Genomic DNA, 12597 nt, shown 5'->3' on the forward strand with positions numbered 1-12597 from the left:
TAATCTTGGCATAAAAGAGGTTAGAGGAACATGAAAAGAGGAAGGCAATCAGTGAGTTTTAAAATTTGCTTTGAGTAGACGTGAACATATAAAGCCCTCCATGCAAGTTTTTATTTCTTTCTTTTCAGTCCAGAGAACTGTAGTTTCCCTTGGATGCCAGGAGACATTATTCTGCAAGGAGGCCTGTGCAGGAATAAAAATTATACTGCTTGGCCTTGATGATAAAGTGTAGTTACAATATTTGAGAAGGAATAATGTTGACTAGCATCCTGGTTGGGGGCTGTGAGGGTCAGTAAGTGTTTTCCAGAGGACCATGTCTTACGGCCTCACCGGGGAGTGAGAGGGAGTTAGTACTCCTGGGAGGATGTGTTGTGGGTCTTTGGCCTAGAGTACCCCCAGTTTATCTTCTCTAACTCACTCTAAACTTTGCTTGACGATTCAGAAAAAAGTTGCTCAAACCAGGAACAGTTGACCCTTGAACAACACAGGTTGAACACAAGGCTGGTCCACTTATACGCAGACTTTTTTCAACAGTAAATACTACGGAAGTATATGATCCACAGTTGGCTGAATCCAGAACAGCGGATACGGGAGGAACAGTATATGGAGGGCCAACGATAAGCTCTTTGCGGATTTTTGACTGTGTGGAGGATCAGAGCCATGTTATAACCCCTTCGTTGTTCAAGGGTCAACTGTACATATCTGTTCACCTCTTCTCTCTCAGAATTTGCCAGAATTATTTCAGTCTTGAAAAAATGCCATACATATATATATATTTTAGACAGCGCGTTTTTAGTGTCATTTGCATTTTCTGTGTGGATGGCACCAGAGGGTTGGCTGCTTGTTTGGGAAGGTCTGAAACCTTAAGTAGCTGAAGTGTGGTCATTTCGGTGGAGGGACATTTTAGGAGGCACCACACTGACCTGCTGTGGGGAAGACTCTGACTTTGGGGGTTATTTCAGTTGGACCAGCAGAGGACCAGAGCATCCAGAGTACAGGTGATTGCTGGTGCCTTACAACATCCAAGTACTCTTTTCTGGTGGCTGTGATACATATCTTACAGTCATGCCCTTTCCGAAGGAGATGCTAGGTGATTCAGGAAAATTGCATTCTTTTCCATATTTGTCAAAGAACAAAACTTGGCCTCTTGGAAGAGTAAGAGCTTTGATGTGACAAGGCTGGCCGTTGAGTTGTAGCTTCTCATGTTTGTGTAACCCCCACATTTAAATTTGTCTTTATATAATCTGAGTGGATCCCTTAGAGGCAGGGAGATAGAAATTCTAACAGGGAAAATGATTTGCATTTCTTTCGGCTGGTTTAAATTTGTTTATTGACTTAACTCACAGACTAGCAATAGGTTGGCAGGCCTGAGGGCACAGGCTGCCTAGCAAGACTGTGCTTTGGTGGGGAGCGCCAGTGACACTTTTGGTTTGGCTCTTCTCCCAGATGATCAAGACGAGATGTCCTGGCTTCCAGACTGGTTTCTGTCACGTGAACAGCGCACACTTCCTAGCTCGAGAATTGTGATATACTGGCTTCAGGGATTTATGCCCTAAACCCATGGATAAAGTATTGAGTCATGCCAGCTTTTCAGGGTGAAGACCTGGAGGTCCCCTCCTGTGCTCTTTGCATGAGGAGAGACTGTTTTCTGGCAGGAGTCTGTGGCTTGGGCCTGGAACAAGGCTATTAATTATGTGCTGGTTGAAGCTTGGTCTGGCTTGAGGATGTGCATGGACTTCACTTGGGTTCCTTCCTCCCTTATCTCGGGAGGAAGTGGGGAAGGAAGGGACTGGTTCTGGCTTCCACTTTGCACGCCCCCCGCCCCCTACTTCACCTACACTGATGCAGGCAGTCAGGGAGTGTGCTTTGCTTTTGTGGCCCTGCTTAGACAGTGGAGCAGGAAGTATTTTCAGGGTGCCAGTGGCTTTTTTTTTTTTTTTTTTTTTAATATTTGGATTTTGGTTTCCCTGGTAATGGTGGGCGCACTCATTGTTTTCCTCTTGCATCAGAAAAGTCACTGGGTTGAGAGGACCGACTGCCGGGTGAATTTCCAGGAGCCACTCCAAGAAGTGCCCTGTTAGAACATCTTTTTGGGACCAAGTGTGTGGGAAGGGCTATCCCTCCGCTGGACACACTTACTGAGAAACGCCCTTTCCATTTCCTGATGGAGAGGATATTGAAACTTACCGGGCAAACATATTCCCTTTCAGTCGTTTCTCCTTCAACCTTTAGACTGTATCCCATCATGTTTTAAAGCTCCAGATAGTATTTGGCATCTGGTGTTCTTGGGAAATGAAACCAGACAGGAGGAATGTGAGAGGGGAGAGAGATGTCCAAGGAGAGAAGCAAAGCAATTTTTTCCTTTCACATTCTTCTTGATAAGAGAATTTGGGTTAACATCAACATGTTGTTAAAACCCAAAGTGTGTATCAGGGCCCTTTGCAGAATGGGAGGTAAACTGCAGCTCTGAGAACAACAGGTTTGGCAGTTAAAACTGAGGTTTCTCTCAACCTTTCTCTTTAAGGTTGGTCTGGTGGCGTAGTTTTTTTTTTTTTCCTGTCCTTTTTATGTCTGTGACATTATTTCAGAAATCCCAGAGATCATTGATAAAGAAACAATGAAAGTATTTTAGTGGTGAAATTACAATGGGAGAATTAAATGTGAAATACTGTCTATCTTGATTAAAATAATAGACATGGGCATGTGACATATGTGATCGCCAGTGTGCTTTGTGCCCTTGCAGAAGCTCAGCTGTTTAGGCAGGTTGGTGGCTGGAGGAAACTCACCGTCTCCTCTCCCTGCCTCCAGCACGTAAACTGTTGTTTCCCCTGTAACCAGTCTGGTTAGGGGAAAACCTTAGTGACTTAGCCAGTGAGGGAATCACTCAGTCTGAACAGCCCTCTTATAAATGTGTGGCATAAGCCCCTGATGAGCCAATTAGAATGATGTATGTTTCAGTGCAAATCTATTTTGTCAACACGACCTTCAAGTTTCCCCCATATGTTTGGTATGGCTTGTGTGTAGCTTTGTGGAAAACAAACTTTCCATATCATGTATGTATTGTGACTTGGCATTGTCAAAGGAAAAGTATTCAAGAGGGTTTTCTTGTGGACTGTTTTTGTTCTCCAGTGGGTTTTTTAAATCATCATAATCATCATCAACATTCCTGAAAATTTGGTCCTCACTTTTTGACTGTTATCACATAGAGAGTCTTGTTTGCTTTGGTAAAGAGCGGTACAAATGACTCTGATTTCGAGCTAGGTCACAGATGGATTGAATTTCTTATTCTTTGCTAAGCAAAATGCACCTGCTCCAGAATCTTAAGTAGCTTTTTAATTGCTTCCTTGTGCACGGCATAGCAATAGTCATCTGTAATGTTATAGATGATTGCATTTTGGATGTCCCAGAAGTGACTCCTTCCCCTCTGCAACAATGCCAGAAGCTGAGATTAGAAGATGTGTTCTGGTTGAAGGCCCAGCTGTCATGGTGGAATTAGTCCTTTCCCTCAGGCTGATCTGATTAAAAAGGGGCCAAGATGTGGAAACCTCGGCCCCTGGGTTCAGTAACTGCACATTTCCTCTTCATCGGCCAGAAGGACCAACTTCACTGCTCTCTAAACGTCCCCTCTAGATGTGACCTCCCTACCTGTGCCTTTTCTTCACGTTCCTCTGGCACCAAACGCTGAGGAGGCCCAGGTCTGATGGCTGAGTCAGTGAATACATCTTGGGCAAAGTGTTGACTGCATGTAAGGAGTGGGGAAAATGTCTAGAAGAGTCTGTCATGGGGCTGTTTCCAGTGGAGTTTACTTGAGGATGGGTGGAAAAACCAAGCACCAGATGGTCTGGCCAGAATGAAATTGCTCTAGGGAAGCTGCAAATACCTGGAGAATGAAGTCTATTCGCTAGGTTACTATCAGCCTCAAAAATCTTGATAAATGGCTAGGAGCCCTTGGTGATCTGATGGGCTTCAAATGTGAAAAACAGAGCTTCAGGCACTGGTGGGAAGAACACCCAGTCACACCACCCTCAAGTTCAGAGACCAGACCATCTGTTCACTGAGACATTTGTGCTTTTGCATTCAACAAACATTTATTGAGAATATACTGCATGCCAGGGAGGGTGGGAATGAAACTTGGTCCCTGTCTTCACAATTTCATAGTCAAGTTGGGAAAAACAGACATGAATTTTTAAAAATCCAAAGAAAAACCACCCCCAAAACACTCAACTATGTATATGGTGCTAGGAGTGTGGAGAGAAATGTGTGGCCATCTCTGGGAAATTTAAGGCTCATAAAAGCAGCAGTATTTGAGTGGGGTCTTGACGGGTGAGTGGGAGATAGTCAGGTAAAGAAGGAAAAGTGCACCTGTGGCTGAGGGGACTGCAGAGGGATGGGCTCAGAGGTGTGACCACTGCAGTGGGCACCAGTGTGTAGGGGGCGGTGATGGGGGTGCACAGCGTCCAGGGTGTGGAGGAAGAGGGTAGAAAAGAAAGTAGGCAAGGGCAGGCCATGGAGAGTCTTGTGGTCCAGGCTGGGGACTTGGACTATAACCAGGCGACACTGCGGAGCTGAGTGACACAGTCAGATTGACGATGTGCTGGGACTCAGTGTCAGACTCTTCCCTCCAGTGTACGAGGCCCTGGGGTCTGGGCCCCTGCCCCTTCCAGCCTCCTCTCTCCTAACAACAGGCCTGTTGCTCTCTCTGTTCCAGCCATCCGAGCCTTCCTCCCCGACTCAAACGTGCCAGGTTCCCCACCTGCTCTGGGCTTGTGCACACACTCCTGCTGCCCGGAATCCTCTTCCCTGACACTTTGCAGAGCCAGTCCCATTTATCCATCAGGCCCCAGTTTAAATGCCCCTTCTCTGATCACACTGTCTAAAGCATCTCTCCCCTCCCACCAACACCAGAACCACCATTTTCTTTTGTTTTCTTCTTTCATCCCCTGTAACACTAACTGAAATCAGTAATTATGTTTTCTATTACTTGAATTTTTTTCTGCACTCTTCTAATCAAATAAGCTTCCTAAGGGCACGTTCTCTTACTTTCATCCCTTTTTCTTTGGTGCCTAGCACAGGATTTGGCACCTAATCGATACTTGATAAACATTTGATTTAATGAATTAAATGGATAAACACTATGAACTAGGGTAGCTGTTGGCAACCTCCCACCCATGGGCCCACATGGGCATACCCCGTATTCTCATGTGTTCCCTGAGCTAAGAATGGTTTTCACCTTTTTTAAATGGTTAAAAGAATTGTGACATTGAGAATTATGTAAAATTCAATTTTAACTCAGGTTGTGGCCTTGAGGTTGGAGAGGGTGGAGACTGGATTCCAGCCGAATTAAGCAAGCAGGTTCTCTGACCTCTGCCCAGCCTCCCTACCCCACTCCTGACAATTAGGCTTTTCTGAATACACTTCTTTTTACCTTCACCAATGAATCAAGTCTCTCTCAAACTCCTCTCTTCCTGATTGCCCCCTCCCTCCCAGGTCTCCTCTTAAGTCTCATCTGTCAAATGGGGATTATGGAACGCAGTGACGGGTGTGAATGTGCTTCTGACATCACGTGCACAGGCAGCTGTCGGCATCACTTGCTGGTGAAGTGCTGGGGCAGCTAGGAGAGCAGGCTGGGAGTGCCAGCTGCCACCGAGGGCTCAAGCGGGCCCATTTTTTTTTGCTTCCTGTTTTGGTCTGTATCTAGGACACTAGGCTATGAACAGTAGAGCTCCAAATATGTGCATTAAAAATGCTTCCTTGTTGGAAATCTCAAAGCTTTGCCATCATCTACAGTGTAAGGATGGGTTTAGCAGAGGACGTTGTATTTGGGGTTCCACAGAGGAGCCAGCATAAGCACTTGGTCTTTGGGCTTTGCTGAGGCTTTAAAACACAAACCACCTATCAAAGGAAATATTTTATCCTTATTAAAATGATTTCAGTTAGGTCCTTAAATGTAATAGGCTTTTTATCTTATCACCCATCTTAGAAACTAGCCAAGACCCCTTGTATTCTTTTGTTTATAGAATAGTTGGCAATTTTTTTAAGACTTAAAAAATGCTTTGGACTGATACTTTAGATCTCAATGTTTCCTCTGTATACTTTAGATCTCAATGTTTCCTCTGTGCCCGTCTTCAGTACTGACAGGATGTAGTATAACTCGGGTTTAAGTGAAACAACTTACAAAATGCAAAAGCAAAGTAGTTACTCTCTTTACTCATTTCCTAAACACATTGGTTGTCCTCCTACGTGTGTGAGGCACTAAACAACACGTGCCCTGGGCACTTTTCCCTATGGAGTTGACTCCTCAGTAGGGGAAGAAAGACCCCGACCGCGAATGGCCATACCTGTTGGCTGTGCATCATGGCGGGGTCTCAAAATGCTAACAAGGTCCAGACCACATTCAGGTGGGTAGGTCCGCAAGACTGCCTGCAAATGAGCATGCAGGCTGAGCATGGACCTGCCACCCTCCATAAGCTGGCCCCTGCTTGCCTGATTTCCTTGACCTCATCTCCGAGCAGCCTGAACACGTCCCCCACCCCCTTACACACAGTGCACAGTTGCCAGACCTTGACGGTAGTCCCGGAACGATCTCTCTTCAGTTTACGGACTGGACTTGATAGGGTGTATGGGATGCTTGAGTGGGATGTGGTTCCTGCCCTGAGGACGCACACCTGAGACAAACAAATAGAGCTACAGTTTCATGAGATACGTCTTACCTCCTGTCTCTTGGTGTCCATCGGTACCATTGCTGCCTACTCATGCTGGTTAACAAAATGTCCAAGAATTGCACACCAAGCTAAAGTCTTATAAGAGTTTGACATTGCTGAGATGCTTGAACTGTATTCTACAAAAATATGCTTGTAACAGATTGGAGGGAAAACTGGCCTTCATACGTAGTCTGAGAAGCTGGTGTGGAGATCACCGTAACTTAGGAGTTTTTGATGGAACGTGTTTGCATATACATTCTCCCTCCTCTGTCGAATAAATAAGCATTTGTGGTTTTTTTTTTTTTTTTAAAATCTTACCTCATTTTGTTAATTGTGAAAGTAGTATGTCTTCATTGTGAGAACGACTTTGAAAGTACAAAAGAGTTTTTGGGTTTTTTTAAAATGATCCATGCAGCTGATACGAACTCACTGCTGCTCACATTTTGGTGTATCTCTCTTCCTTTTTTCCTGCTCGTACATAGACATTTTTTTCCTTACATAAATGGGACTTTGTATACCTATTCTTTATTTCATATATCATACATATTTGCATGTCATTAGATATTCTTTTTAAAATTTATTTTTATTGAGGTATAGTGATTTATAGTATATTAGTTTCAGGTGTACAACATAGTGATTCAAAAATTTTTATAGATTATGCTCCATTTACAGTTATTATAAAATACTGGCTATGTTCCCTTTGCTGTACAGTATATTCTTATTTACATATTCTTTTTCAAAGGCCTACATGGTGGTCTATCTCTAGTTGTACCATAATTTATCTACCTTTTTCCTATAGTTCTCTATTATTGGTACTTATTTTATACCCTCATTTATTTGCTCTTATAGATTATTCTTTGAAAATTTTTGTGAAAACATCTTTGATAGCATCTATGAATATATCCTTAGGATGTATTTCCAGAAGTAAAAATACTAGGTCAAAAATTGTGACTATTTTAAGACCTTGATAAATTGCCCTTCAGAAATGTTGAGCCAAATTTCATCTTCCACGAACAGTGAGTGAGACTTACTGCACTGAGTACTCTCAGGACTGGTTCTGTCAGCATGGGGATACTGCTGACAAAGATTAAGGGCAGAAGAAATGAGTGGACCACCTGGATGGAAGATGAAAGGAGTGCAAGGTATTTATGGGGCATGGAAAACTGTTGGCTAAAGTGTAGGGTACTTTTAAGAAAACAGAGAAGGCAGAAACAGTGAGTTGGAATTGGATTTGATGTCGTACTGAGAGTCAATTCAGAATGGTGTTGGGGAGCCATGGGTGGTTTTGAGTAGGAAAATGAGACCCCCTCCCAAGGCTCGGCTGTGGGAAGATGTTATGCAGCACAACCCGCAGCATCCACACTCATTCCCTGTGTGTTCACGCCCCTTCCAGTCTCACGCCTTTGTTTGCACTGTTCCCTCTGCCTGCATGGCCTGCTTTCTAGTATCTGTCAAAATTCCACTCACCCATCAGGGACAAGATTCTCCCCTACAGAGTTCCTGTTTGATTACACAGCACTTAACTGTGTATGTATGACGTGTCACATTACATTTGTTATAGGTATTTGGTGCACTACTCTCTCCCTCCAACTTACAAACTCCTAGTGACCCACTCCCTTCTGTATCCTTAGGTGCCTACTGTCATGCCTGGTGTACAGTAGATATTAATACACATTTACCAAAGGAATCCTAGGTACTGCATATGTCTCATATGACCTTACACAAGAACGGGATAGTGGGTATCTTGGTCAAGTCTTTATTACAGAGCCAGTTAAATCATCATACAGCGCTCTGTGACGGATACCTTGCTGTTAACCTCTTCCCTCCCTTTCCGACTCAGACTTGCCCCTGCTAGCGTTCAGAGGCCACTATCCCTTAAGATCAGTGGAGAGCTTGTCTCTAGAAGTGTTTGCAAATCAGAGTTATTTATGAGAATTTCTACCTGTTTGCAGCATTGTATTAATTATAAAATCAAGAAACTGGTGACAGATTTTGGAATTAGATCCTCTGATTTGGAAGAGGTGCCCTAAGTCAGTAAGTTGGGTTTTGCTTTTAAAACTGAAGAACGAGAACAGAGTTCAAAGAAGACATCCTTCTCTCACTGTGCAGAGTTAACTATTGTTAAATGTTGACGCACTTGCTTCTGGTCCCTCTTCTGTGTGTATACTTTTATTTTTAACTGCATAAATAATATAGGAATTGCATAAATGATATATGATTACCTTGTTCTTTAAAAATGTAAGTCTTACAGATAAAGCTTGAGGACCCCTTGACTTTCATCCCCATGTCCCATAGTCTAAAGTATTTTTAAGTGAAGTCCTTTTTTAAAATGAGATTTTATGTAAAAGTCTACTGTTCATTCAGTAAATATGTGAGTATCCCATGTACACGTGTCCCATTTATTATCATATGCTGGGGGCACAGCAATGAACAATATATTCAAGGTGCCTGACCCCCTGAAATTATCACATAGGATACTTTGAAATAGTTGTGCCTGCTGTGAAGGAGTTCCCACAGGGTGAAGGGGTAGAGAGTGACTGTAGCACTGGAAAGAGGACTATGGCAGATTCAGTGGTTGGGGATGGCTTCTCTGAGAAAGTGAAATTCACACTGAGGCCTTAATGATAAGAACTGGCTGTGCACAGATGTGGCCAGAACATGCCAGTCAAGGACAGAGCTGATGCAAAGGTCCTGAGGCAGGAGCCAGCATGGCCAAGGTAGTTGAAGTGCAGTGACTCATAAGAAGGGTGGTACAGGGTAGGGGATCGGGCTCGGGGTAGGGGCCAGATTGTGACACTCCTTGGAGGCTGCTGTATGGCCTTTGCATGTGAGTAGCCATGGGACATTTTTGTAAAATTAGATTGATACCTAGTATGTCAATATCCAACAATGATAAATTTTAAAACTGAAGAATGGGTGGGCTGCTGTATGGCCTTTGCATGTGAGTAGCCATGGGACATTTTTGTAAAATTAGGTTGATACCTAGTATGTCAATATCCAACAAGGATAAATTTTAAAACTGAAGAATGGGTGGGCTGCCAGAATTGAAACTGGAGTGAGAAGTGCAAATCGACACCTACTGAAAATCTCTAATCTCATTCCCGTCTCCCATCTAAGAGTTGGGGTACCTTACGCCTTAAACATTTCTGACAGGTAACTCTAGTCTGAAGACAGCAGAGCCGGGGGCTCCTCAGCTCCATCCTATCCTAGTCATAATGGGAGAAAGTTCTTCCTTATGTCTCCTTGTAGCTTCTACCCATTAGTTTTCAATTCAACTCTGATCCTGTCTCCACGGAGCGGCCCTGAAGTCAGTTTAAGAAAGTGTTGCTGAAGCATTAGCCCCGTCTCTCAGCACGTGCTGCATTTGTCGGGGTGGTGACACTAACCACGTCGTCTGATAATCTGTCCTGTAGCTCAGCGTTCACTGTATCTTGTCCAGAAAGGTCACCTGCCCACAGCGCTAAAGAATGACAGTCATCAAGACCCAACCATATCTGCTTTCTCTAAATTATTATTATTAGTTTTCAAGAGAGACGAGTAGGGGGAGGCTTGTAAGTGTGCCTCCTGGTTGCTGGTGGGATAAATCCAGACTCCTCAGCCTGGGTTGCAGCTTCTCCACACCGGCCCTCCTCTCTACTCTGACTCCCCCGCCTTCGTCCTGCCGTCTTCCCCGCACAGATGTAACTTTCCTCCTCTGCCCTTCCAGCCCACCGAGGGCCAATCCATAATCCACCTTTTTTTTTTTCTTTTCAACTCCATCTCTTTTTAAAAATTGAAAATCTACAGGAGTTATGCATGTCTGTGCTCTTACTATAAAAATATATGTATCATAAAAAGCATGTTTCCTATCTTGCCTTTTCCTAGTCTCTTTCCTCTCTCGGAGTTAGGAAATTGCTGTGTACCTTTCCAGGCCTGTTGCTCCACAGTTACTTGCAAATTATTTAGGTTTTTGTGTGACATTGTTTTTAAAAGACATTATGGCACATGGTATACACATTATTCTTTGAGTTGCTTTTTTCACATAAGAGTATAACTTGGAAAAATTTCCAAGGCAATACATACAGTTGTAACCCTTAAAAAAATCTATACAATATTTAAAAAATTATTTTTATGGTAAAAATTCAAATTCAAAAGGGTATAAAATGAAAAGGAGAAGTTCCCCAATCCCCTCTTTTTACTTTGGAGATTACCATTGTGAACACTTCCTTACATATATTCACAAATGCTTTAAAACATGTAACCCTGGAATATATGGTGTACGTATCACATAGCATCTTGAACATTTTTCTATATCTGCATACACGGATGCCTTGTTCTTTTTAATAGAATACTATACACTCATTAAGCAAATATACTATAATTTATTTAACCATCTCTCTATTAGTGAACTCATTGGGTCTTTTCTGTTTGAAAATCTCGGACCCTCCTAGCTCAGATTAAGTCACTCTTCATTTGTTATGAATGTAAATTATTCAACACAGAAAACATTAACTGAGTGCCTTCCATCTTCCTGGTGCTGTGTTGGTACCACGTTGCTTGGTACACAGCCCCTTCCCCCTGCTTTGTGTCATCACAGTCTAATAGGAAGGCACCCTCCTAAGGAACTGAGACTGTGACTGAGCTGGAATGGATAGATATACCACCCTAGCATATATATTATTAATTCTACTTGGGGAAGGTTAAGAAGGAGACATTGCAATCGAACCCTAGAGGATGAGAAAGAGATCTTCTAGGTGGTAAGGAGGAGAAGGTCTCTCCTGCAGGAGGGTAGCAAGAACAGTAAGGGTTGGCACGAAAGAGCACGTGATGTACGAAGAATGGCCAGGGGCCCAGTGCGACTGGATCATGCGCCGTGGCGTGGAGCGGCTGGAGGTGTACTGTTTGCTCAGCAGTGGGTCATAGGACACACTCAACAAGCAACTAGAAGGACACAGGCTCTCTGCTCAACTGCACTCCAGACCCTCTTGGGGTTGTCCTCTCAGTGGCCTGCGGCATGGCCTCTAGCTGTCAGCTCCACTGGCATTGTCCCCAGCACAGAGCTCTTTCTTGAATTGGTCTGACTTTAAAAATGTGTGTGTGTGTGTGTGTGTGTATGTACGTATATGTATGTGTGTGTGTGTGTGTGTGTGTGTGTGTGTATATAAAATTCATTTTTGTGCTCTTAACCATGTCACATCCTCTTTTTTGCAGAGTTTAATCACTTAAGAAATAGCACAGAATTCAGCTATGGCCCCAAGGAAGAGAGGTGGACGGGGGATTTCATTTATCTTTTGCTGTTTCCGGAATAATGACCACCCAGAAATCACGTATCGGCTGCGAAATGACAGCAACTTTGCGCTGCAGACCATGGAGCCGGCGTTACCCATGCCCCCCGTGGAGGAGCTGGACGTCATGTTCAGTGAACTCGTGGTAAGTCTCAGGCTTCCGTCCCAGTGGCGGCTGGGAGCCAGGAGGGAGAGGAGGGGACCTGGACAGTTTGGTATTTGGTTACACGTGGGCTTGCTCTCTTCCGTGAAACTCCTCCTTCTGTCCCTTACATCTGCACCCCCACTGTCAGCACTGAGCCTATGCAGAAGGAGAAAGAAAAGGGTAGCAGTACTACATCACGGGGCTTTGCTGGTGCTTTCAGTGGAGGGATTTAGACCCGTAGGTCTCCAAATACATGGCATTGCATAGTATTGTATAGTATTGCATCCTAAGTTGCCCTAATTCCTCCCCATTCCCACCTGAGTCTAGACCTGGGTGCATAAATCTTTCCCTCATCTGCTCCACACCTCCTGGGGGTCCCTCGTGCTTCCTCCCACACCCAGCATATATCTATAGTATTCGTGTCTGCTTAAAGGTTAGTCATACTGTCCCTCCTGTCCTTGATCCTTGGTTGAAAGACATTGTTACT

General features: G+C 43.9%; 1 protein-coding gene across 2 annotated transcripts in view; it reads left to right on the forward strand.

Moving 5' to 3' along the window:
* DAAM1 (dishevelled associated activator of morphogenesis 1) overlaps nt 1–12597 on the forward strand; it is a 155673-nt gene that overhangs the window by 50123 nt on the left and 92953 nt on the right. For both annotated transcript variants that reach the window (XM_031453794.2, XM_064485990.1), the window contains exon 2: nt 11892–12110. In XM_031453794.2, the coding sequence (XP_031309654.2) occupies nt 11928–12110 (183 nt within the window). In that variant the 5' untranslated portion in view covers nt 11892–11927. The remainder of the gene's footprint in view (nt 1–11891; nt 12111–12597) is intronic.

This window comes from Camelus dromedarius, chromosome 5, assembly GCF_036321535.1.
Source record: "Camelus dromedarius isolate mCamDro1 chromosome 5, mCamDro1.pat, whole genome shotgun sequence".
In the NCBI taxonomy this organism is placed as follows: Eukaryota; Metazoa; Chordata; class Mammalia; order Artiodactyla; family Camelidae; genus Camelus; species Camelus dromedarius.